Raw genomic sequence first — 25234 nt, 5'->3', positions numbered from 1 at the left:
TGAATTGTAGAGTATTGTAAAATACAAAAGTAAATAGAGGAGCAGTGGAGGGGAGGGAAATGGGGAAGAGAAGTGAGGAAAGATAAGGAAAAAGAAAGAAAAAGAAGCATTGACTTCCAATTCTCTCTGTTACAGTAAAATAAAGCATTAACATTAATGGTCATAATGTCAAGTGCCAGGAAAATCATAAGATCCAGGCTGTTCGAATGAATATAAAGATTTATTGCAAGCTTAAGCTCTCTACAAGAATCTGAACTACTAACAGCTAAGGCAATTTAGCAGTTGATAAAGAATTCAAGGTGGGCTGGATTTGTGGGTGCTAAAGGACTCAGGACTGATAACGCATTTGTCCCCTCCCTCGGGCTCAGCCTAGGCATCTCCTACATGTAAGTGACTTTCTTCAGTGCTGTTGCAAGTTTAAACGGTCATGAAATGAACTATTGTAAGTTGAGGACTACCTGAATCAAGACAGACAATAAGAGAAGGACCACAGGACCACAGACGTCTGCAAAGCCTCAGCCCAAACATGTCCCTCCATTTGAGTGTAAGATGTTCATAAATAGATCATCTGCCAATGTCCCCACCAAGCCTTTCCAGTTAAGGCACTTCATATATACATATATATCATACATATATACATATACATATATATCAGCTGTCAAATGTTTTTTAATAATTTTCCCACACATTTAGAGACTAGCCAAAAGTCTACTCCAGAAGTATTGGAGCTGCAACTCTCTGAATTAAAAACAAAAAATACTTCATTTGTGCAAGGTTCACTCCGAAAGAATCTGTAAAGGATCACATTGAGGGATGTTGTACAACTAGAACCAGGGGTGGGCTGCTACTGGTTCGTCCTGGTTCGGGCGAACCCGTAGCTAATTTTATGGCTGCTTTACGGCCGGTTCAGTGAACTGGCAAATCCTACTTGTGGCAGGCCCCGCCCACCCCATCCCATTCCTCCCAAGAGTCCCCACGCAGTCCGCTTTGGATCCCAGGTAAGTACAGGGTCCACACGGAGGCTCGGGGAGGGTGAAAAACAGGCCTCTTAGAGCAGGGGTGGAATTCAAATTTTTTAACAACCAGTTTTGTGGGCGTGGCTTAGGTGGTAGGCATGTCTTGGTGGTCATGTGACTGGGTGGACGTGGCTTGGTGGTCATGTTATTGGCTGGATATGGCCAACGCAATATCACTCACATCAAGGCACGCATCTCCTCGCTTGGCCTCTCGTTACTGTGGGGATGCTGCAACAGTCATAAGTGTGAAAAATGGTCATAAGTAACTTTTTTCAGTGCCATTGTAACTTTGAATGGTCACTCCACACAAGCAAAGTACCAGCAAAGGAGGGGGGGGAAAACTCCAGAGAAGTTCCTGAGACAGAAAGTCTAGTCCTGCCAAGAATGTAATAAGAGTTAATGGAGAGGCAGTTTCTGTAAGCAACACCAGAATGTTTCCTTCCTGCCTTTCTTACAGGATTAGCCCAGTAATTTCTTCTAACAACCGGTTCTCCAAACTGCTTAGAATGTTAACCACTGGTTCTAGAGAATAGGTGCGAATTGGTAGAATCCCACCCTGTCTTAGAATCTCCAGAAGGCCAGAAACAGGCCTCCAGAGAGTTTCCAGAGCCCAGTGAGGCTGTTTTTTCCCTCCCAGAGGCTCAAGGAAAGCCTCCAGAGCCTGGGGAGGGTGAAAAACAGGCCTCCCTGAAGTTCTGGAAGACTGGAAACAGGCCCGTTTCTGGCCTCCAGAGCCTGGGGAGGCTATTTTCGCCATCCCGGAGGCTCAAGCAAAGCCTCCGGAGCCTGGGGAGGGCAAACATCCCCCACTTCACCATGGTGCAGGAGGCCAACTAGGCCATGCCCACCATGGCCACGCCCACCCAGCAACCAGACAGAGAACTGGTAGCTAAAATTTTTGAAGCCCACCCCTGACTAGAACCTTTGTATTATTAGGATTTGATGTGCTGTATTTCTTGTTTCTGCTGCTTCACTAGAATATCTATAAAGGGAAAAATTCCCTCAGATTGCACGGTGGAAAAACTACAAGTATTTACTTGTTTACCGAGTGTTTGAAGTTACAACGGCATGAAAAAAGTGACCCACTGCAACCATTTTTCACACTTATGATCATTGCAGTATCCCCCACGGGGATGTGATCAAAACCCACATGCTCGGCAACTGCTTCATACTTACGACCGCTGCTGTGTGTCCCAGGGTTACGTGATACCCTTTGGCGACCTTCTGGTCAAGCAAAATCAAGGGGGAAGCCAGATTCACCTTAACGGCCGTGTTACTAAGACAACAACGGCAGAGATTCTCTTAACGCCTGTGGCAAAGAAAGGTCATAAAGCAGAACAAAGCTCACTTCACCACCGTCTCGCTTAGCAATGGCAATTTTGGACTCAGTTGTGGTCCTAAGTCGAGGACTACCTGTAATCAGAAGTATGCAATGTCCCTCATTCATTCCCCTTGCAGCTAAGAGCCGACACGTTGCAATTATAGAACTGGTTGCTAGGATTCTGCCCAGTTCAGAGAACTGGCACATTGTGCTGCTGGCTTGCCCCTCCGCTCCCTTCCCCGCCCATTCACTCCTTACCTGGCATGCGCGCCATCAAACTTGCCTGGAAAAATATAGCTATTTTTCCCATTTCCCCCCCACCCGACCATCAGCTGTTCTGCTATGCCTGGAGATTTAGATTAGCTAGAAACTAGGAAATCGTTCGATTTCTTGCTTTCTAGCTAATCTAAAAACAGAGCCAAACCTTCCTTAGAACTGAAGCTTCTATTTTTCAGTGCAGACTCAGGTAGCAGATCGCAAAATGGTAGATCTCTGAGTGAATCTGTGATTCTGTGAGCAACTCAATCTGCCTGTCTGCTTTGCCCGCTTTGGGGCAAAAGTTGCTCTCTTTTTTATGAAAACTGCAATATTTACATAAATATAATATTTACATACAAGCCATGACCACCCAGTCACATGACCACCAAGTCATGCCCAGTCAGCAAGCCATGCCCAGCCAGTCACATGACCACTAAGCCACACCCACAAATTAGGCCATGCCCACAGAACCACTTGTTAAGAAATTTGAATCCCACCCCTGATTTCATATAAATATTATCTATACATTCTATTTCTATTCTTTTTGCACCTATATAGTACATTTTCTTTTCTTATTTCTTTCCGTTATCTAGTCATACCATTTTTCCCCTATTGCATAGAATTCAGAATCTTCTTTTCGCTTTAATTCTATAGTCATCCTATCCATTTCCACACACTCATTTTTTTATTATTATTATTAGGTCTTCGGATGGTATGTGTTCTTTCTTCCATCATTGCGCAAAGGCTATTCTGGATGCTGTTGTTATATGTAGCATCAAATACTTTGTCCTTTTGTTATATTTACCTTTAATTACCCCTAGGAGGAATAATTCTGGGGGAAATTCTGTCTATTACAGACCCCTCACATCCCGGACATAAACAGTTTCAACTCCTTCCCACAAAACAATGCTATAGAGCACTGCACACCAAAACAACTAGACACAAGGACAGTTTTTTCCCAAACGCCATCACTCTGCTAAACAAATAATTCCCTCAACACTGTCCAACTATTTACAAAGTCTGCACTACTATTACTGTTAATCTTCTCATCACTACTTATCACCCATCCCATCCCACATTTGATTGTAGGACTGTAACTTTGTCGCTTGTATCCTTACAATTTATATTGACTGTTTCCTAGTATGATTTGATTGCTGATTGATTGCTGAATGATACCCTATGACTATCATTAAGTGTTGTATGTTATGATTCTTGATTCTTAACGAATGTATCTTTTCTTTTATGTACACTGAGAGCATTTGCACCAAGACTAATTCCTTGTGTGTCCAATCACACTTGGCCAATAAAGTATTCTATTCTATTCTATTCTATTCTATTCTATTCTATTCTGATTTCCAATTAAATCCTGTATCCATTTTTGTATTTTCTTCCAGTATTTTTTCGCTTCGGGGCAAAACCACCATGTGTGATAGTAGGTACCTTGTTTTTGTCTGCATTTCCAACATTTTGGATCTAAATTAAGGTAAAACTTAGCCAATCTTGTGGGCGCCACGTCCTAGCAGTAAAACATTTTATGCTGATTTTCTTTATAGGCCGCCGATTTTGTTATCTTATAATTTATATTCCATATTTTTTCCCACTCCTCTAACTCAACGTTGTGCCCAAAACTTTTGGCCCATGCTATCTTTTTTCTTTGTTTGTTTGCTTTAATCCTGTGGCTTATCACGACATGCCGTGACTTGTAAAAAAAATGAACTTTAAAGGATGCAATATGCAAAAGAAAACTTATTTCCTAAAAGGGCTGAAGGCAGAAAAGTTGGAAAGGATGCAGTGCCTTCCTAATAGTCAGCTGGGAAACGAAGCCTAGTTTTTTGCGTTTGTTTAGACTTGGTGAGCGATTCGAACTGGTGACTTTTCAAAACAAAACAAAACCAAAAAATAAATAAATAAAAGAGTTTCCAAAAGGATTTGCATCTCACTTCCTTGGCAGCTCCCGGAATCCACTGATAAACATCCTTGATTTTTTTTTTTTTTTTTTGAACACCTGCACCACTGGAGATGCAGTTCAACTGCTTTGGAGAATTGTTTATATGCCACTTCACTTGATTTCCCCTAAGGAGGAAATTAATTTTACAACCATGTCAGTGGGGCGGGGGTAGGGAGGGAGGGTGGCTCTCTTCATGCTTTTTTCCCTCTCTACTGGCATGTTCCCTACCTTTGAAATCCTTGGAGGGGGGTGGGAGCGGGCAGGTGCATAAACAGAGCAGCTTTTAATCAATTGCAAGCTTGCCCACAGCATCCCTCCAATTGGAAATACACCTGAGGTAATAAAATCCTAGGGGAAAACAACTCACTGAGTTTGCAAGGAGAGGCTGCTGGGTTAGTCAGCAGGCAGCTCTTAATCAAAAACCATTTGCAAAGGGCATTGCTAAGAGTGCAATGAATGTTTTCCAGAAAATGCAGAGTTCAGTCTAGCCCAGTGATGGCAAACCTCTTCCTCATTGCATGCGTGTCTGTACCCATAATGCAATGTGCATGCGCCCCCCTACGCATGCGTGCATGACAACCCACACCGCACGTCTCTGCGCATGTGCACACAACTCTCTGCATTCATGCATGTCTCCTATGCATGCGTGTCCCCCTGCGCATGCACAGCAGATGCCCAATAATCAGCTGACTGGCAGGGGGCACGTGCGCATGCACAGTAGGTCTGTTCCAGGCAATCTCTTGCCTGCCAGCAAAAATGGCTCTGCTTGCCACTTCCGGCATGTGTGCCATAGGTTTGCCATCATGGGTCTAGCCCCACAATGCAAGGCAATACAGGTAGTCCTCGACTTGCAACAGTTCATTTAGTGACCATTTGAAGTTACAATGGCACTGGGGGGAAAAAGTGATCGATGACTGTTTTTTCATGCTTACGACCGTTGTAGCATTGCCCGTGGTCACGTGATCAAAATTCAGATGCGTGGCAACTTGTCTCATATTTATGATGGTTGCAGTGTCCCTGGGGTTATGTGATGAACTCTTGTGACCTTTTCACAACTGAGTCCATGGGGAAAGGGCCAGAGTCTCTTAACGACCGTGTTACTAACTTTACAACTGCAGTGTTTCACTTAGTAATTGTAAAGGCCTGTAAAATGGGAACTGGATGAACACAAAAATGCATTAAAAAAGGTGGAATCCACTTCCTCACTAGTCCAATACATGAAAGCCACATGTCATAGCATCAACTTCAGTGGCACCAAAACCCTAGCCACTATAGAAAACCCCAGCCACAGAATTATCAGAGAAGCCATAGAGATTGAAAAAAGACCTGAAAGCATGAATAGAAGAGAATGATTCCACCAGACTGTCAATTATTTAGAAGCCTGGACTCTCAAACAAGAAAATCTCCACATCACTAGCCAGGCAAACACCTGGGCACAAACAGATCCCCCCTGATATCTCCAACTCAAACACACCCCAACCAGGCACCCAGATGAAACCTAGCTTCCTAACAAATGATAGCCGTCCATTTACTCGGAGCCAAGCTGCACTAAAAGCCTCCAATACAGGAACACAATGTTGCCAGCCAATCAAGACACACAAAAAAGCCACAAAACAGACAGAAGATATTAGAAACACCAATCAAGCAGAACACAGCAAACTCCAAGACCAATAAACACAGACCAAGACTCCCAACCAATCAGGATGAAGAAAAAGCCATTCTGGCACAGCAGTAGGCTATCCCCAAATTTAAAACTGAAACAACTGTAAAAGTCTGACTCACAGACGAACACAATACAGAAGCCTGATGATGGCAGATGAGATTCTGCTGAAATGTTGCTACAACTTTAAAAGCACAACTACAATGACGTGGGAAAATAGCCGAACAAAGCTGAATAACATACATACATACATACATACATACATACATACGAATAATTCTTCAGGCTGATGCTTTGTTTCACAGCACCTTCTCTTTCCAGGATTTTTTTAAAAACAAATATTTATTGTTTTAAGAAAACTAGTAGGTATTAAAACAGGTATCAGGAGACATCCAAGCCACCACGGATTCAGCTTGGGGATTAAAAGGTACCAAACCAGCTTCAACACCTTTGAGACAAATGACCCCTTCTGGGAGAAGTGAAGGACTTCATTATTATTATTATTTTTCTCCTCCCTTTTGGTAAAACAAGGCTCACACAGTAATACAGAACCAGGTGGGCATGGCTGCAATAACCTGCGGCGTTTTCATGTTTTGGTTTGTCTGGATTGCCACAGGTGCTCTACTGGAGCAGACAGCTCTGCCATTAAGCACACCTGCCTTGGAGAGAATCTGGAACGCACTTCCAGTAACTCATTTGGAAATTGGACAGATGGGTGAGACACACAGAGACATGTGTAAGGTCATTGTGCTGGATGGCAAACTGAACGCTTGCCTTAGCTTCATCTCGTATTATAAACCTTGGCACTCCTCTTTGCTTCCCTTATTTATCTAAACTGCAGGTTTCAGCACCAGCTCTGCTAGCTGTTAAAAACAAGGAAAGGATTATGTTGTCCACCAGTATGGGTAGTCCTCGAATTACGACCACAATTGGGGCCAGAATTCTTGGAGTCTTAGTGGACAATCAATTAAATATTAGCCAGCAGTGTGCAGCGGCAGTCAAAAAAGCCAATGCAATCCTAAACTGCATTAATGGAGGGATACAATCAAAATCAAGGGAGGTACTAATACCACGCTACAAAGCCTTAGTAAGACCACACCTAGAGTACTGCATCCAGTTTTGGTCACCACACTATAAAAAAGATGTTGAGACTCTAGAAAGGGTGCAGAGAAGGGCAACCAGGATGATGAGGGGACTGGAGGCTAAAACATATGAAGAACAGTTGCAGGAACTGGGCATGGCTAGTCTAGTGAAGAGAAGGACCAAGGGAGACATGATAGCAGTGGTCCAATATCTGAGGGATTACCAGAGAGAGGAAGAGGTCAAGCTATTTTCCAAAGCACCTGAAGGTCAGACAAGGATTAATGGATGGAAACTGAACAAGGAGAGATTCAACCTGGAAATAAGGAGAAATTTTCTGACACTGAGAACAATCAACCCATGGAACAGAAGTTGCCCTCAGAAGTTGTGGGAGTGCCATCACTGGGGGCTTTCAGGAAGAGATTGGACTGCCATCTGTCAGAAATGGTATGGAGGCTCCTGCCTGGGTGAGGGGGTTGGACTAGATGACCTACAAGGTCCCTTCCAACTCTGTTAACCTGTTAAATTTCCATTGTTAAGCAAGGTGGTTGATAAGTGAATGGCACCTGATTTTAAAACCTTTTTTTTTGGCCATGGTTGTTAAATGAATCACAGCTTAACAACCATGGCCATTCTGAAGACCTGTGGACTTCAACTCCCAGAATCCCTCAGCCAGCCTTTCTGAGAGATTTCCCCATGCTGACTGGGGAATTCTGGGAGTTGAAGTCCACAAATCTTAAAGTTGTCAGGTCCTCCTGCCTTATAACAACAAACTAGTGTACCAGTAATCCTCATGGTGTCTGTTTCCTGGCCTTACTTACCACAGAGGACTGGCAATGGGAGCTCAAAGAAAGCTGGTAAACACTTTGCTAATTAAATAAATGGTTTGATAAAGAGAAATCCCCGCTGAGGTTTCAGCAACAAGGCCTTTGCTTCTGTGTTAGACAGGAGTGGGCTTCAAAAATTTCAGTGACTGTTTCTCTGCTCAGTTGCTGGGTGGGCGTGGCCATGGTGGGTGTGGCCTAGTCAGCCTTCTGCACCATGGTGGGGGGGGATGTTTTTGCCCGTCCCGGGCTCCGGAGGCTTTCCTTGAGCCTCCAGGAGGGCAAAAATGGGCCTGTTTCTGGCCTTCTGGAACTTCTAGGAGGTCCAGTTTTTGCCCTCTCCGAGCCTCCACGTGGGCTCTGTACTTACCTGGCATCCAAATAGAGGCCTCCTGGGAGCCAGGGGTGGGATTTACCAGTTTGCTGAACCGGTAATTAAAAATGATAAAATTAGCTACCAGTTCATGTGAACCGGAGCGAACCGGTAGCAACCCAGCCCTGGTGTTAGAGATCTAAAAAATAATGTCTGATATTTAAGATCATGGTTTCTCTCCCACAGCAGCGCTTGGTGAAATACCTTGAAAAGGAAAATAATTTACCTGTAAAATGCAAAATAGTAGGGTAATTCTGCCTGCAGCCAGGAGTTCAATCCTGACCGGCTCAAGGTTGACTCAGCCTTCCCTCCTTCTGAGGTGGATAAAATGAGGACCCAGATTGTTGGGGGCAAGAGGCTGACTCTGTAAACTGTTTAGAGAGAGCTGTAAAGCACTGTGAAGTGGTAGATAAGTCTAAGTGCTATTACTATTGCTGTTTTCCTTCCTTCCTTCCTTCCTCCTCCTTCCCTCCCTCCTCCTCCCTTCCTTCCATGGTGCACAGTGGTTAAATGCAGTATTGCTGGATGACTCTGCTCACTGCCAGCAGTTCAATTCTGACGGCTCAAGATTGACTCAGCCTTCCATCTTTCCAAGGTTGGTAAAATGAAGACCCCGATTGTTGGGGCCAAAACGCTGACTCTATAAACCGATTAGAGAAGGCAGTAAAGCCCTCTCTGAGAGCTATATAACTCTAAGTGCTACTGCTATCTGTCTATACTAATTTTTGTTTTACCTCAAAAGAAACATGCATTTTCTATTTCATCCTTCATTCTACAGTATATTGCTGATTCGATTCAACTGCCATCTGTCTAGATTTTTCAACTTTGTCTTCTCCAAAACACTCAGAGGGTGTTGCTTCATTTTCAGTATTTTTATATACAATTACAGGAAGACCTTTGATTTCTAAATTGTGGAATAACTTGTTAGAAAGCTATTACACCAATGTACACAGGCCTATGCACTGCTCCCACTGTTATTGTTCTTTGCATTTCCAAAAGCAATGTATGTATGTATGTATGGATGGATGTATGGATGGATGGATGTATATGTATATGTATGGATGTATATGTATGGTATTCAGCTTTGTTTGGGTATTTTCCCACATATTTATAGTTGTGCTTTTAAAGTTGTAGCAACGTTTCGTCAGAATTTCATCTGCCATCAACAGGCTTCTGTATTGTGTTAATCTGATGAACACAATACAGAAGCCTGATGATGGCAGATGAGATTCTGCCGAAACGTTGCTACAACTTTAAAAGCACAACTACAATGACGTGGAAAATACTTGAACAAAGCCAAATACCATAATATATATATATATATATATACACATACACTGCTCAAAAAAATAAAGGAACACTTAAACAACACAATGTAACTCCAAGTTAATCACACTTCTGTAAAATCAAACTGTCCACTTAAGTAGCAACACTGATTGACAATCAATTTCACATGATGTTGTGAAAATGGAACAGACAACAGGTGGAAAGCATAGGCAGTTAGCAAGACATCCCCAATAAAGGAGTGGCTCTGCAGGTGGTGACCACAGACCACTTCTCAGTTCCTGTGCTTTCTGGCTGATGGTTTGGTCACTTTTGAATGCTGGAGGTGCTTTCACTCCAGTGGTAGCATGAGACCGAGTCTACAACCACACAAGGGGCCCAGGAAGTGCAGCTCATCCAGGATGGCACATCAATGCGAGCTGTGGCAAGAAAGTTTGCTGTGTCTGTCAGCGTAGTGTCCAGAGTATGGAGGCGCTACCAGGAGACAGGCCAGTACATCAGGAGACATGGAGGAGGCTGTAGGAGGGCAACAATCCAGCATCAGGACCACTACCTCCACCTTTGTGCAAGGAGGACAGGAGGAGCACTGCCAGAGCCCTGAAAAATGACCTCCAGCGGGCCACAAATGTGCATGTGGCTGCTCAAACTGTCAGAAACAGACTCCATGAGGGTGGTATGAGGGCCCGACATCCACAGGTGGGGGTTGTGCTTACAGCCCAACACCATGCAGGACGTTTGGCATTTGCCAGAGAACACCAAGATTGTCAAATTCGCCACTGGTGCCCTGCTCTTCACAGATGAAAGCAGGTTCACACTGAGCACATGTGACAGACGTGACAGGGTCTGGAGACACCGTGGAAAACATTCTGCTGCCTGCAACATCCTCCAGCATGACTGGTTTGGCAGTGGTCAGTAATGGGGTGGGGTGGCATTTCTTTAGGGGGCTGCACAGCCCTCCATGTGCTTGGCAGAGGTAGCCTGACTGCCATTAGGTACTAAGATAAGATCCTCAGACCCCTTGTGAGACCATATGCTGGTGCGGTTAGCCCTGGGTTCCTCCTAATGCAAGACAATGCTAGACCTCCTGTGGCTGGAGTGTGTCAGCAGTTCCTGCAAGATGAAGGCATTGATGCTATGGACTGGCCTGCCTGTTCCCCAGACCTGAATCCAATTGAGCACATCTGGGACATCATGTCTCACTCCATCCACCAACACCACATTGCACCACAGACTGTCCAGGAGTTGGGGGATGCTTTAGTCCAGGTGTGGGAGGAGATCCCTCAGGAGACCATCCACCACCTCATCAGGAGCATATCCAGGCATTGTAGGGAGGTTATACAGGCACGTGGAGGCCACACACACTACTGAGCTTCATTTTGACTTGTTTTAAGGACATTACATCAAAGTTGGATCAGCCTGTAGTGTTTTTTTTCCACTTTAATTTTGAGTGTAACTCCAAATCCAGACCTCCATGGGTTGCTAAATTTGATTTTCATTGATAATTTTTGTGTGAATTTGTTGTCGGCACATGCAACTATGTAACGAACAAAGTATTTAATAAAAATATTTCATTCATTCAGATCTAGGATGTCTTCTTTTTGTGTTCCCTTTGTTCTTTTGAGCAGTGTACACACACACACACACACACATATTTGCAAGACCTATTGAGATAAATTCTTTTATTCCCAAGGCATTTTCCACCAAACCATTCAGAACTCTAAAGCTGAAGCAGAGACAGAAGAAGAATATTTATTTTTAGCACTGAGAAAGTTGGTTATCGCTGCCCCTTTCCAGGTGCAAAAACATTTGCATTATTGTACCCAGTTCACTTGTGCTGATTGAAAAGCTACACAAACACACCTGGGGCTTTCAAAAAAAAAATGGACCTAATCATATATTAAGGTAAACATGTTAAGGACAAGAACATTTTGAGTCATCGAAAAGGGATCATAGCTCTCAATGTGTTATTTAAAGTAAATGGCCTTTTCTATTTGTTGGATGTATAGTGTGGGTGGGTGTGGGTTAATGTGTGTGAGAATGCTACCAACTGAAGATTTCCCTCAACTATATGACATAAATAGCAAACAAAAAATTAAGTTTACTTTCCTCTATTTCTTGACATGGACTTAAGACATATTCCCTTCCTCTGACCACTTTCAGAAAGCTACAGATGAATCGCCAGGAACCAACAAAAAGGCCAAAATTGGAAGATTTATTTTGTCGTTTTTTTCTTCCCCCAAAATCAAGTTGTTTTATCTAACTTCCCCATATCAAGACTCCTCTACACATCTTTAAGAAAAACAACATCCCATTTACTGCTACTAAAAGGTTTAGTGGTTAAGGCAACAGGCTAGAAATGAGGAAACCATGAGTTCTAGTCCCACCTTAGCCATGAACATCAGCTGGGTGATTATGGACCAATCACCAGGAGACAGGTAGCGGAAATTTTCAGTAGTTCAGAAAACCGGCAAATATCACCTCTGACTGGAGATTTCACAGTATTCTTCCCCTGCCACGCCCATTAAGCCACGCCCACAGAACCAATAGTAAAAAAAAATTGAATCCCACCACTGAACCAAACACTCTGTAAAGAACAGTAGTTACAGTAGTTATTCACAAATATGTTTATCTATCTATCTATCTATCTATCTATCTATCTATCTATCTATCTATCATCTACCTACCTACGTATACCTATACCTATACCTCTGCATCTATCTATCTATCTATCTATCTATCTATCTATCTATCTATCTATCTATCTATCTATCTATCTATCTATCTATCTACCTCTCTATCTATCTATCTATCTATCTATCTATCTATCTATCTATCTATCTATCTATCTCTATCTATCTATCTATCTATCTATCTATCTATCTATCTATCTATCTATCTATCTATCTAACTATCCATATATCATCTATCTATCTATCTATCTATCTATCTATCTATCTATCTATCTATCTATCTATATCATCTACCTACCTATCTACCTATACTTCTGCATCTGTCTGTCTGTCTATCTATCTATCTATCTATCTATCTATCTATCTATCTACCTACCTACCTATACCTATACTTCTGCATCTATCTATCTATCTATCTATCTATCTATCTATCTATCTATCTATCTATCTATCCATCCATCTACCTACCTACCTACCTACCTATACATCTATCTATCTATCTATCTATCTATCTATCTGTCTGTCTGTCTGTCTGTCTGTCTGTCTGTCTGTCTATCTTTCTCTCCCTGTCTCCCTAACACGCGCGCACACACACACACACGCGCAAGATGCGTGGCTGGCTCCCCCTGCCCCAGGACTCATAAATCAACTCTCTTATGTCAACATCCTCGCATTTTTCTACAAGCCTGCCGAACACCTGGATATTTGTGTTGCAGTTTGCTGAGACCCTGGCGCTGGGCGTACTTGCCAAGGACTCTGCCTGGGAAGGCTCGTTGCAAAGGCAAAAGAGATGGGTGACCTTTTTTTTCCCTGATTCAGCTGGTGACTGATCCCGTGCCAGCCAACTGCCCAGGAGAGGGTTCTTTCAAAACTTCTGCTGAGTCTTTCTATTTGGGTGACCAGCTGGGGAAGCAAACATCTGAAGCACAACAGCTGTTGGTTTCAAGGGGGGGGCACTGGGCTCTTGGCTTGGGGACATTTCCCCCTCTGCTAAAAAGTCTGCCTTGACTCACACACAGGGACTTGCCTGGATAAATCCATGTGGATTTATTGGCACATTTTTTTAGAAGTGACTTACCCTGGCCTCCTCCGTAGGGCTGAGAGAGGGGCCAAAGCCACTCAATTGGTTTCACGCCTAAGTCAGGACTAGAACTCATAGCCAATTAGTTTCTAGCAGAGGTGGTATTCAGCAGGTTCTGAGCAGTTCTGGAGAACCAGTAGCGGACATTTTGAGTAGTTTGGAGAACTGGTCAATCCCGCCTCTGACTGGCCCCGCCCCCATCTATTCTCTGCCTCCCATTGAGTCCCATCTGATTGGCTGGGTCTCCTTTTGTTGCCCTGCACAGGAGAACAGAGCTGGAAAGCAGGTTAGTGGGATGGGGAGGGAATGGGGATTTTGCAGTATCCTTCCTCCAGGAGTGGGGACAGAATGGGGATTTTACAGTCCCATTCCCCTGCCATGACAACCAAGCCATGCCCACAGAACTGGTAGTACAAAAATTTTGAATCCCAACACTGGTTTCTAGCCTTAAACCAATCCAAACAGTGGGGATCAAATCCACGCATCTTAAAGGTTGAGAAACGCTGATATAGGGCCGTGCATTTCATTTTATTAATATCCCTCCTTTATTATTGATAACCAATTTCATGGCAGCAAACATAAACCATACGCCTTCCTCTTCCTCTTTTTTCCCACAACAACCCTGTGAGGTGGGTTGGGGTGAGAGAACGTGACTGGCCGAAAGTCACCAGCCGGTCATAAGTTGATGATTACCTTATTCCGATAGCCCTTAAGACTTATATACCGCTTCACGGTACTTTACAGCCCACACTGAGCGGTTTACAAAGTCAGCCTCTTGCCCCCAACAATCTGGATCCGCATTTGACCCACCTCGGAAGGATGGAAGGCCGAGTCCACCTTAAGCCTGGTGAGATTCAAACTGCCAAATTGCAGGCAGCCGGCAGTCAGCAGAAGCAGCCTGCAGTACTGCACTCTAACCACTGCACCACAGCGGCCTATGGGAAAAATTTCTTTGGTGCTCAGGGTTTGTGGTACTCATCGCGCCTCCTGGAACCAATAACGGATGAGTGCCAAGACGTAGCAAGGCGGCAACTTGTCTTCTATGAAACGCTCTACCAATTCTACGCAACAACCTCTTAACTTTCAATCCCAGCATTCTAGACGCAAGAAATTAGGAAGCGAATTCAAATGGCTAATCCAGGATTAGAAGATATGGAAACCAGCAACGGCCAAGGGAAGGCATGTTCATCTCTTAAAAGCGAGTTTAACACCAAAATAGGAAAACGAAAAATCCTCAAACTGTGAGCTCAAATGAAAGAATATTCCTGGACGGTTGAGAATTTGCAACTTTCCCTCTCATTATCTTCCAAAAAAGCATACGAAAGGCAGAGGTCATCGGTCGATTATGCAAAGCTGGGAATAAAGAAAAACTGAACCATGTTTTGCTCCAACTTGTTTCGCTTTAAATTTGACAGCAAACGGGACACCATATGTCGGACAGCTGTCTAAGCAAAGTAAGGCTTCCAAAAAGAAAAGAAAAAAAAATAATAAGAGGAATACAAATCCCCCAACGCAGAACCCAGGAATCTGGATTTGCAAGATGGGTGGTTAGCAGGAAAAAAAAGCAGTAATGTGTCAAAAATCCATTCAGGGCAGAAGTGGTATTCAGCAGGTTCTGACCAAGTTCTGGAGAACCGATAGCGGAAATTTTGAGTAGTTCAGAGAACCGGCAAATACCCACCTCTGACTGGCTCCTCCCCCATCTAATCTCCGCCTCCCATTGAGTCCCAGCTGATTGGTTGGGTCTTCCTTGGTTGCCCTGCACAGGAGAACGGAGCTGGAAAGCAGGTTAGTGGGGTGGGGAGGGAATGGGGATTTTGCAGTGTCCTTCCCCTGCCACACCTACCAAACCACACCCACCAAGCCACGCCCACAGAACTGGCAGGGAAAGAAAATGAATCCCACCACTGATTCAGGGGTCTATGGCTGATTCTAACTAAGCTACAAGTTGCCCTTGAATTAACAACCGTTTAAGGCTACAACATAGTGGTGGCATTCAAATTTTTTTGACTACCTGTTCTGTGGGCGTGGCTTGGTGGGCCTGGCAGGGGAAAGATACCGTAAAATCTCCAGTCAGAGGGGGTATTTACCAGTTCTCTGAACTACTCAAAATTTCCGCTATCGGTTCTCCAGAACTGGTCAGAACCTGCTGAATACCACTTCTGCCCTGAATGGATTTTTGACACATTACTGCTTTTTTCCTGCTAACCACCCATTTTGCAAATCCACATTCCTGGGTTCTGTGTTTCCACTACCGGTTCTCCAGAACTCATCCAGAACCTGCTGAACACCACCTCTGCTACAACAGTATTGGAATATGTGATTTACAACTCATCCTTGCGCTTACAACCATTGCAGCTTCCTTGAGGTCCTGTGATCTTGGTGTTTAGAATGGTTGCAAGATCACGGAGGATCACATGATTGCCATTTGTGACTGTCCCAACCGGCTTTTGACTAGCAAAGATTAGATTAGATTAACAGAGTTGGAAGGGACCTTGTAGGTCATCCAGTCCAGCCCTCTACCCAAGCAGGAGACTCTACACCATTTCTGACAGATGGCAGTCCAGTCTCTTCTTGAAAGCCTCCAGTGATGAAGCTCCCACAACCTCTGAAGGCAACTTCTGTTTCATGGGTTGACTGTTCTCACTTATTTATGCTCTCCTTATTTCCAGGTTGAATTTCTCCTTGTTCAGTTTCCATCCATTATTCCTTGTCTGACCTTCAGGTGCTTTGAAAAATAGCTTGACCCCTTCCTCTCTGTGGCATCCCCTCAAATATTAGAAGGCTGCTATCATGTCTCCGCTGGTCCTTCTCTCCACTAGCCAAGCCCAGTTCCTGTAACTGTTCTTCGTATGTTTTAGTCTCCAATCTCTTAATCATCCTGGTTGCTCTTCTCTGCACTCTTTCTAGAGTCTTTTTCCAGAGTAAAGTAGATCAGGGAAGCTGGAGTCCTTCAACGATCCTAGAAAATAACACTATAAAACCAGAGGTGCTTCACTACCCCTCAGAGTTACTCTGTAGCAAAATGGGCTGCCAATAAATTTGATATAAATAAACTACCATGCTGCTTAACGATGGAAGTTCCAACCCCAATTGTGTTTGTAAATCAAGGACTGCCTGTATACTCTTGCTTCCTGCAAAGGTTTCGTCATCTTGGCCTGACTTTTATCCCTTATGGGAGGAGCAATCACCTCCCAGCCTTACTCCAGTGCGCTCCTTTGATTTCAGCTGCTCTCGCCTTCTAGCAGCTCTACGCACACATGCACTGGGAACAGGCTCCCCTGGCTCCTCTACCTTGCTGCTGCCAGACTCCAAAGGCCCCAAAGGCAGCACCCCACTCCCAGATGGTCCTGGCCCCATCTCTGCATCGGACGCAGGACGCTCGTCCGAGTCCTCTCCAGACTCCCTGACTGATCCCCGGTCTTCACCACTGTCTATTTCTGCTGCTGTCTGCATCAGCTGCCGGCGAACCACAACAACTACAGAAGGTGGTGAGCACAGCACAAAACATCATGAGCTGTCCCCTGACACCACTAGATGACATTGCTGGGGGCCGTTACCTTAGAAGAGTGAGGGAAATCCTCAAGGACGGCTCACACCCTGGTCACCACTTCTTGATACTCCTATCGTCAGGTAGGAGATATAGAAGCATAGCCAGCCGCACCAACAGGCTGAGGAACAGTTTTTATCCATGGCCTATCAGACTCCCGAATGAAAAATAACTTTACAACAGCATAGTGACTTGTGGGACGACGGTGCAATCAGTGTTAGTTAGTAGGATTAGTTAGTAGGGTTAGGGATTTTCTGTCTTTTGCTGTGAGTGGTATTGTGTTGAGTATGTATGTGCACGAAGGGAGGTTCAGCCAATCTCATTGTACACATGTTGCACTCTGACAATAAAGGTTTGAATTTGGAAAGGGGCAAGCCACACACTGTGTCACTTCAGGGGGAAGGATGTTGCCCTGGGTATCCGTCAGAGAAATATGGTCAGATTCCTGGCCTGCAGCTGGAAGGCCGAAAAAAGGAAAGACCCCCCCCCTCCAACACCCTCCATGCAGACATGTTCACAGGTAGTCTTCCTCATGGAGAGCAGCCTCCTTTTATGGAATCCTTCAGCTTGTTGATAGACCTTCAGAAATGGAAATAATTTCTAGCTGTGCTAGAAAGCCTCTAGCTAAATACGTGTATTAGGAGTTACAGATATACCTTTACTAGCTCTTTACCTATGCTTCTCTACGAAACTATGTGGTCGGGCTTAGTTTTTGGGGAGGAAAATAAGGGGAAAATTTTTTTGCCTCTGCCTACCAGCATCCATCAGTATTCATCTGGCTAGCATCCTGTCAGTGTGTGAGAGAGTTGAGGGCTGTTTGGAAACTGAAACAGTATTTGCTGTGGGAGCAAGAAGGAGAGAGCAAGGAGCCTGGGTGTGGCTTAGCTCCACTGTTCTGCTTGGTGCTGTGAAACTAAAACTGAAACTGAAACTCCTCTCCTCTGCTTGTGTTTTGCATTTGGAACAAATTTCTTTTCAGGTGGGGACGGGGGAAAGAACTCCTTAGCATCAGAGCGTGTTAATAATAATATAGGAAATACTAATGCTCTGATGGTCATTTCGAAAAATCCTTTTTTAGTGAGCACCTAGAAGCCAAGAGGAACATATGTGCCATATTTCAAGTTTGCAGGCTTTGTGGTTCTGGAGATTTTGTGATGATGCATGAGTGGTCTTTCATTTATATATATAGATTTAAAGATTTTATATACTGTATAAAGATGGCTTTTCCCAACCAGGTGCTCCTTAAATGAACCGATCTTCCATTCCCATCATTTCCACAACTGGAGAATTCACTTCAACCCAACGAGAAAACCATGGCTGGGGAAAGGGTCTTCAAATTCTTCTAGAAGACCTCATGATGTCCCCCCTCTCTTCAGTTTTGGACAGCTATGCTTTAACCCAGGGGTCTTCTAAACTTGGCAACTTTTAAGACTTACGTCTATGGAGATTCTCGGTCCAAAAGGCACTTTTTCAAAAGGCCAACTGGACTATTGTTTTTCCGTGAAGAACCAAAGACACTTCCTTGGATGAGAAGCGAAACATTTTCAAGGAAAAGTTGTCTTTTGAAAAAAGCACCTTTGGTTTGAAGACTTGTGGGCTTCAACTCCCAGAATTCCCCTGGATTGAGGAATTCTGGGAGTTGAAGTCCACAAGCCTTAAAGTTGCCAAGTTTGGAGACCCCTGCTTTAACTGATAGATTCGTTCATCCTCCGTTACCCTTCTTCCCATCTTCTGGGATGGTCCATTAGGACCGATTGGCCACTTACTTCTGCTGTTGTCTCTCTGAGATCCTGGAGGCTTCAGCGGCTAATTTCCTGGCGATGAAATCTTCCCTTTTCAGGACTTCTCCGCTTCCTCGAAAACCCAGTTCTACCAGTTGGCGGGCCATATCTTCATTCTGGAGAAGCAAATGGGAATTCAGGCACACCAGAAGGGGTGGGATACAGCCAGTGTACCAACCGGTTTGGTGATTGTGCGCTTTGCTAGCACGCACACGAACAGCTTTCTGGGGAAAAACTTACCTGCTATGTTACTACTGAGGAGTAACTCAGCGGAGGAGTGGCATTCCACTCTGCCGTGCTAATCAGCTGAGAGAATATAGGTAAGTCAAGTGCAGGGGAGGGTGGGCAGGCCCACATCAGAGCAAACACTGCCAGCAGATCGTGGGAGCTAGGGGTTCGCCCAAACTAATCCGAACCGGGAGAATCCCACTCCTGTGCGTAGATTCCAACGACTCTCTGCCTAACTTACAGTACAGTTTTCATTTTGACTGAAGAACTTTGTCATGTCCCTGTTGGAGTCTGAATCTGAGGAGGAAGATGAACAGCTGACAGGGAGCGGGAGTGTGGCTCCCTTGGCTGTGGAGGAAGCTGGGGAAGGGCAAAGTCCGGCTGGGCAGAGCAGGGGAGAGGTAGAACAAGGGAGAGGGAGTTCAGAGGAAGACCCTGGCTTACCCCCTCGTCATCCTAGGGCACACAGGGAGGAATGGAGAAGAGAGCAATGTGGGTTGCATGGCTTACGAGGGAGGAGAGGGCTCTGATTCCCTTCATAAGCTACAGCTGGGAAGACAGTTGATAAGAAAGGCAGGCTGCGTGCGGAAGGCTGCTAGGAACCAACGTGACTTTATCCTGTGTTTTCATGGCTTATCTATGTTCCTGGCATCTTCCCAGCTGTATGAGTTTTGCCATGCGTTCAAGCCTGAAATTCTTGCTCATGCCCTGCCAAACTAATTATTTCAGTTTGGCTTGTTTGGACTTTAAGTTACAGTTTGCGTGTACCTTGTTTGGGACTGAATTTTCTACTCAAAGGCTGTTCCTAGGAGAGTTTTTCTCCAGCCAGAAGGTAACCTGGACATTGGGGGCAAAGCTGGAGATAATAAAGGGACTCTTATTGCTTATCTAACTGTGTTGCCTTTGTGCCACGCCCCGGGTCATCACAAACTTACTTGGATGAGTAACAAAACTCATTTAATAAACTTTGGTCCGATTACCATGATTTAACCTGTTTTAGAGATGAGGTGAACCAGTAGAACACCAGGATTTTAATATTTATAGACGAGCGGAGTTAGTTGAAGTTGTTTTGTGACTTTTCTTGCCACATTTGTTCAAGTGAATCCCTGCGGTTATTAAATGAATCACCTGGTTGTTAAGTGAATCTGGTTTCCCCATCCACTTTGCTTGTCAGAAGGTTGCAAAAGGGGATTGCATGACACCCCCCTCCCCACCAGGACACAGAAAGCATCATAAATGTGAGCCAGTGGTCAAGCATCTGAATGTAAATCACATTGACCATGGGGGGAGGGGGAGGGAATGTTGCAATGGTCCTAAGTGTGAAAAACAGACGTAAAAGTCACTTTTTTCAGTGCCATTGTAACTTCAAACGGTCATTAAGCACAATGTTGTAAGTCGAGGACTACCTGTATTAATAGGGACTGTAATAGGCATGTTTGTTTCCTTCTGCTACATCATAAAGGATGATGTGTACATCAGAGAACAATACCACTATTATGAGCCATGGTAGCGCAGTGGTTAGAATGCGAGACTGCAGGCTACTTCTACTGACTGCCGACTGCCGACTGCCAGTAGTTTGATCCTGACCGGCTTAAGGTTCACTCAGCCTTCCATCGTTCTGAGCAGTGGTGGGATTCAATTTTTTTTTACCACCGGTTCTTGGTGGGCGTGCTTTGTACACACGCAGAGGGTTTACTACTGACCTTCTCCTGCAACCCTTGCACTCTCTGTGTGTGTTCAACGGCTAACGCATGGCAATCCACTGTGCCGCACGAGCAGCTCAGCTTCAAAACCAGGACATAAAGGTTAGTATAGAGCCAGGGTGGGCAGGAGAGCCCAGTAGCTGATCGTCGGAGCAAACCAGGTTGCTCACAGATGATCCACGGAGAACAACTAGACACAAGAACAGTTTTTCCCCCCGAAAGCCATCGCTCTGCTAAACAAATAATTCCCTCAACACCGTTCAACTATTTACAAAGTGTACGCTACTATTACTGTTAATCTTCTCATCACTCCTTATCACCGATCCCCTCCCACTTGTGATTGTAGGACTGTAACTTTGTTGCTTTGATTGTTGATATGATTTGATTGTTGATTGTACCCTATGACTTTCATTAAGTGTTGTATGTTACGATTCTTGATTCTTAACAAATGTACCTTTTCTTTATGTATACCGAGAGTATTTACACCAAGATAAATTCCTTGTGTGTCCAATCACACTTGGCCAATAAAGAGTTCTATTCTATTCTATTCTATTCTATTCTATTCTATTCTATTCTATTCTATTCTATTCTATTCTATTCTAATTCTATTCAACCGAACCAGGCTGAACCGGTAAATCCCACCCCTGCTTCCGAGGTAGATAAAACAAGGACCCAGATCATTGGGGGAAATAGGCTGATTCTGTAAGACCAATCAGAGAGGGCTGGAAAGCACCGTGAAGCGGTATATAAGTCTAAGTGCTATTGCTATTGGCATGATGAACGACAATAACAGAGAAAAATAAACGGAAACAAAAGAGAAATGGGGAATCTAAGAAAAGAAGCTTGTTGCACACACCAGCAAAGGAACAGGGCTCCCAGGTCCACTGCATCAAATACCCATTCCTGCCAACCACAAAAAAGTAGACTTGATGGGGAAACGCTTACACAACTGAGTTAAAGATGCCACAGCTCTCTCTATGTCATCTACTCTACGATTTGGCCTGGAAAGAATAAGCGGCACCACTTTAAACAAAAGTGAAATAATATTTCCACCTAGTGGCAAACCTGAGGAACCACAGTCCAATTTCATGGACATCCATTCGATTAGGAGGTTCTGAAAAAGGTTGAGGGAAAAAAAAAACCTTTTAGAAGACATACTGCAACTTCTGAAGGACATTATGGGAAATAGTGCCCCCACCCGCCCTTTCTCAAAGGATTTCAGTAAGGCCAACCTGGTTATTGCAGGAAAAAACCTGCAAGCCACCAATCAGAGTTTGAATCTCATCTTCTCTCAGAGATGCTTTAGAGATGCTGTTGCACTGAGCGCGGGGGTTGAGCTAGGTGACCTTTAAGGTCTCTTTGAAATGTATTCGGCTTCCTTAATCCCCTAGAATTAAATACACGCAGCTTCAACTCCGACAATCACCAAGGGAGACATAGTTAGGAAAAAGAAAGCCTACGCATCCTGTCTACTTTTTTTAGCATATTTCTCAGGATCGTAAATAAAACAACCAAGCCATGATGGGTAGTCCTCAACTTATGACCATAAATGAGCCCCATATTTCCATTACTAAGCCAGACGGTTGTTAAGTGAGTTTTGCCCCATTCTGCAACCTTTCTTGCCACCGTTGTTTAATGAATCACTGCAGATGTTAAGATAGTAACACCGTTGCTTTGACCATTTAACTTCCTTAGTAAATAACAGAATAGCAGAGTTGGAAGGGACCTTGGAGGTCTTCTAGTCCATCCCCCTGCTGAAGCAGGAGACCCCTATACCAGTGGTGGCTAACCTTTTGGGGCTCCTGTGCCGAAAATTGTGTGCACGCTTGCAGGTAGTCCTCGACTTACAAAAGTTCATTTAATCAATGTTCACAGTTATAATGGCACTGAAAAAGTGACTTATGACCATTTTTCACGCTTACTGCAGCATCTCCATGGCAACATGATGAAAATTCAGGCGCTTGGCAACTGATTCATATTTATGATGGTTGCAGAGTCCCGGAACCTTCTGACGAGCAAAGTCAATAGGGAAATCGAGATTCACTTAACAACCGTGTTACTAGCTTAACAACCACAGTGGTGCACTTCACCACTGTGGCAAGACAAGTTGTAAAATGGGGCAAAACTCACTTAACGAATGTTCCACTTAACAGCAGAAATTTTGGGCTCAATTGTAGGTCAGGGGAACGACCTTGACAACTAATTGTGTAATTTGCCACAGGCATGCTGCAGGCCTCCAAGGCATGTGTGTGTTTGTGGTTTGTGTGTGTGTGTGTGTGTGAGAGAGAGAGAGAGAAACCACAAGTCTAGGTTCTATTTTTAGGACAAATGGCAGCTTGTCAAGGATATTGCCAAAATAGAGAGGTTGGTCGTATTCAAGCATATTTAAGCTGCGAAAGGCAAGATGCTTTCCCAGATCAATGTTTAGAACGATGCATCCATTTGGGCAACATGCTAAACTAGGTTAGTCCCAAAGGTGCTTTTTTGTGGGGGAGGCAACTGGACTTTCTTGTTTTTTCTTTTGAAGATGTTTCCCTTCTCATCCAAGAAGCTTCTTCAGCTTGGACTGGATTAAGTAGGGAATGGAAGGATTGATATTCCTTGCAGACAGCTGGTCATTTGCATCCTTTTAGAGGGTCGTTGAGGCCACTTGGAGGTTTGTCTGTGTCCTCAGGGTCACCTGAGGAGTGCAAATAGTTCCTGTAGTCTGCAATTTTTTCCTTTACAAATCCCTTCCTATTCACACACCGTTCCAAAGGCATTCATCCCAAATTGTACAGCTCAAAGTCTGTAGAGATGCTCAGTCATCCAGGTCATGGTTGTCCCAAAGGTGCTTTTTAAGGAGGCAACCGGACTTTCTGTTTTTTCTTTGAAGACGTTTTGATTCTCATCCAAGAAGCTTCTTCAGCTCGGACTGGAAGGTGGGGAATGGAAGGATTGATATTCCTTGCAGACAGCTGGTCATTTGCATCCTTTCAGAGGGTCACTGAAGCACCTGGAGAGGTTCATCTGTGTCCTCAGGGTCACCTGAGTAGTGCAAACAGTTCCTGCAGTCTGCAATTTTTTTCCTTTGGAAATCGCACACTATTCCATTCCAAGGGCGCTCATCCTAAATTGCATAGCTAAAAGGCTGTAGAGTTTCTTCAGTCCTCCAGGTCATGGTTGCTTTTTTTGTTTGTTTGTTTTTTTGCAGGAGGCAGCTTGACTTTCTTTTTTCTCTGAAGACTAAAAGGATGCAAATGACCAGCTGTCTGCAAGGAATATAAATCCTTCCATTTCTCACTATCCTGTCAGAGCTGAAGAAGATTCTTGGATGAGAAGCGAAACGTCTTCAAAAGGGAAAAAAAAACAACAGAAGGTCCGGTTGCCTCTTGAAAAAAAAGCACCTTTGGGGCGGAGCTGGCGTCGCGACAATACGGCATGTGATCCCGGAGATCTGAGATCGCTGTCGATATCTTTGCTCCTGGACGGTCCAAGTGGAACTAAACCGTCCCGAAGAGATGGTGAATGTAAAGGGCGCATCCTGTCGATCCCAGGGATATCGCAAAGTCCCTGATAGATCCAGGAGAAGCTCCTTTTCCCAGCGGCAAAGAGGCAGCCATTAAAGCTGCTGAAGTTGGGACCGCTCCGAAACAAAAGAGAACAAAACAGAAAATGTGCCGGTTTGGTGAGAATTTTTCTTTATTTAAAGATTTGAGAGGACACCCTAAGGGAAAGAAAGAATCTGTAAAAGTTTTTTGACAGAGGTGAATAAGTGGCGATTTTAAACAGGAATGTCAAAGTAATATTCTTATGGACTTCTGGCAGAATTTTACAAAACATTACAAGAATCATTGAACTTTCCATTGCTAGAAGTTATGAATGAAGTTATGTTAAAGAAGAGGATACCTAAATCATAGTCAGAAGCTTATATCGCACTTATTCCAAAAGAAGATCCATTACAAATCAAGAACTATAGACCTATTTCTCTATTAAACTCAGATTATAAAATCTTTGCTTCAATATTGGCAGAAAGACTTAAAAAATACTTAAATAATTTTATCCATCTTGATCAAAATGGATTTCTGCCAAAGAGACAAATTAAAGACAATAGGAGAGTAATCTTGGACACTTTGGAATACTACGAGGCGCATCCTGAAAAACAAATGGCTCTGATATTTCTAGATGCACAGAAGGCATTTCACAATGTGAATTGGCGATTCATGTTGTTACTGCTGGAACAGATGGGCTTTGCTAGAAAATTTACTCAAGCAATAGAAGCTATATATCATAAACAGACGGCAAAAGTAATGATAGAGGGAGAACTGACAGATTCTATCGATATAAGAAAAGGAACAAGACAAGGGTGCCCACTATCACCTCTGTTGTTTGTGTTAACTTTGGAAGTGCTAAATAGAAATATTAGAGATGAAAAGAATATAAAAGGGATGAAAATTA

General features: G+C 44.0%; 1 protein-coding gene across 2 annotated transcripts in view; it reads right to left on the bottom strand.

The window, feature by feature from the left end:
- CFAP299 (cilia and flagella associated protein 299) overlaps positions 1–25234 on the bottom strand; it is a 282858-nt gene that overhangs the window by 255093 nt on the left and 2531 nt on the right. For both annotated transcript variants that reach the window (XM_087935800.1, XM_026718933.2), the window contains exon 2: positions 18852–18982. In XM_087935800.1, the coding sequence (XP_087791926.1) occupies positions 18852–18982 (131 nt within the window). The remainder of the gene's footprint in view (positions 1–18851; positions 18983–25234) is intronic.

This window comes from Pseudonaja textilis, chromosome 6 (assembly GCF_049901715.1).
Source record: "Pseudonaja textilis isolate UNSWEBS1 chromosome 6, rPseTex1.2, whole genome shotgun sequence".
Taxonomy (NCBI): Eukaryota; Metazoa; Chordata; class Lepidosauria; order Squamata; family Elapidae; genus Pseudonaja; species Pseudonaja textilis.
This window is presented reverse-complemented; position numbering and strand designations above follow the sequence as displayed.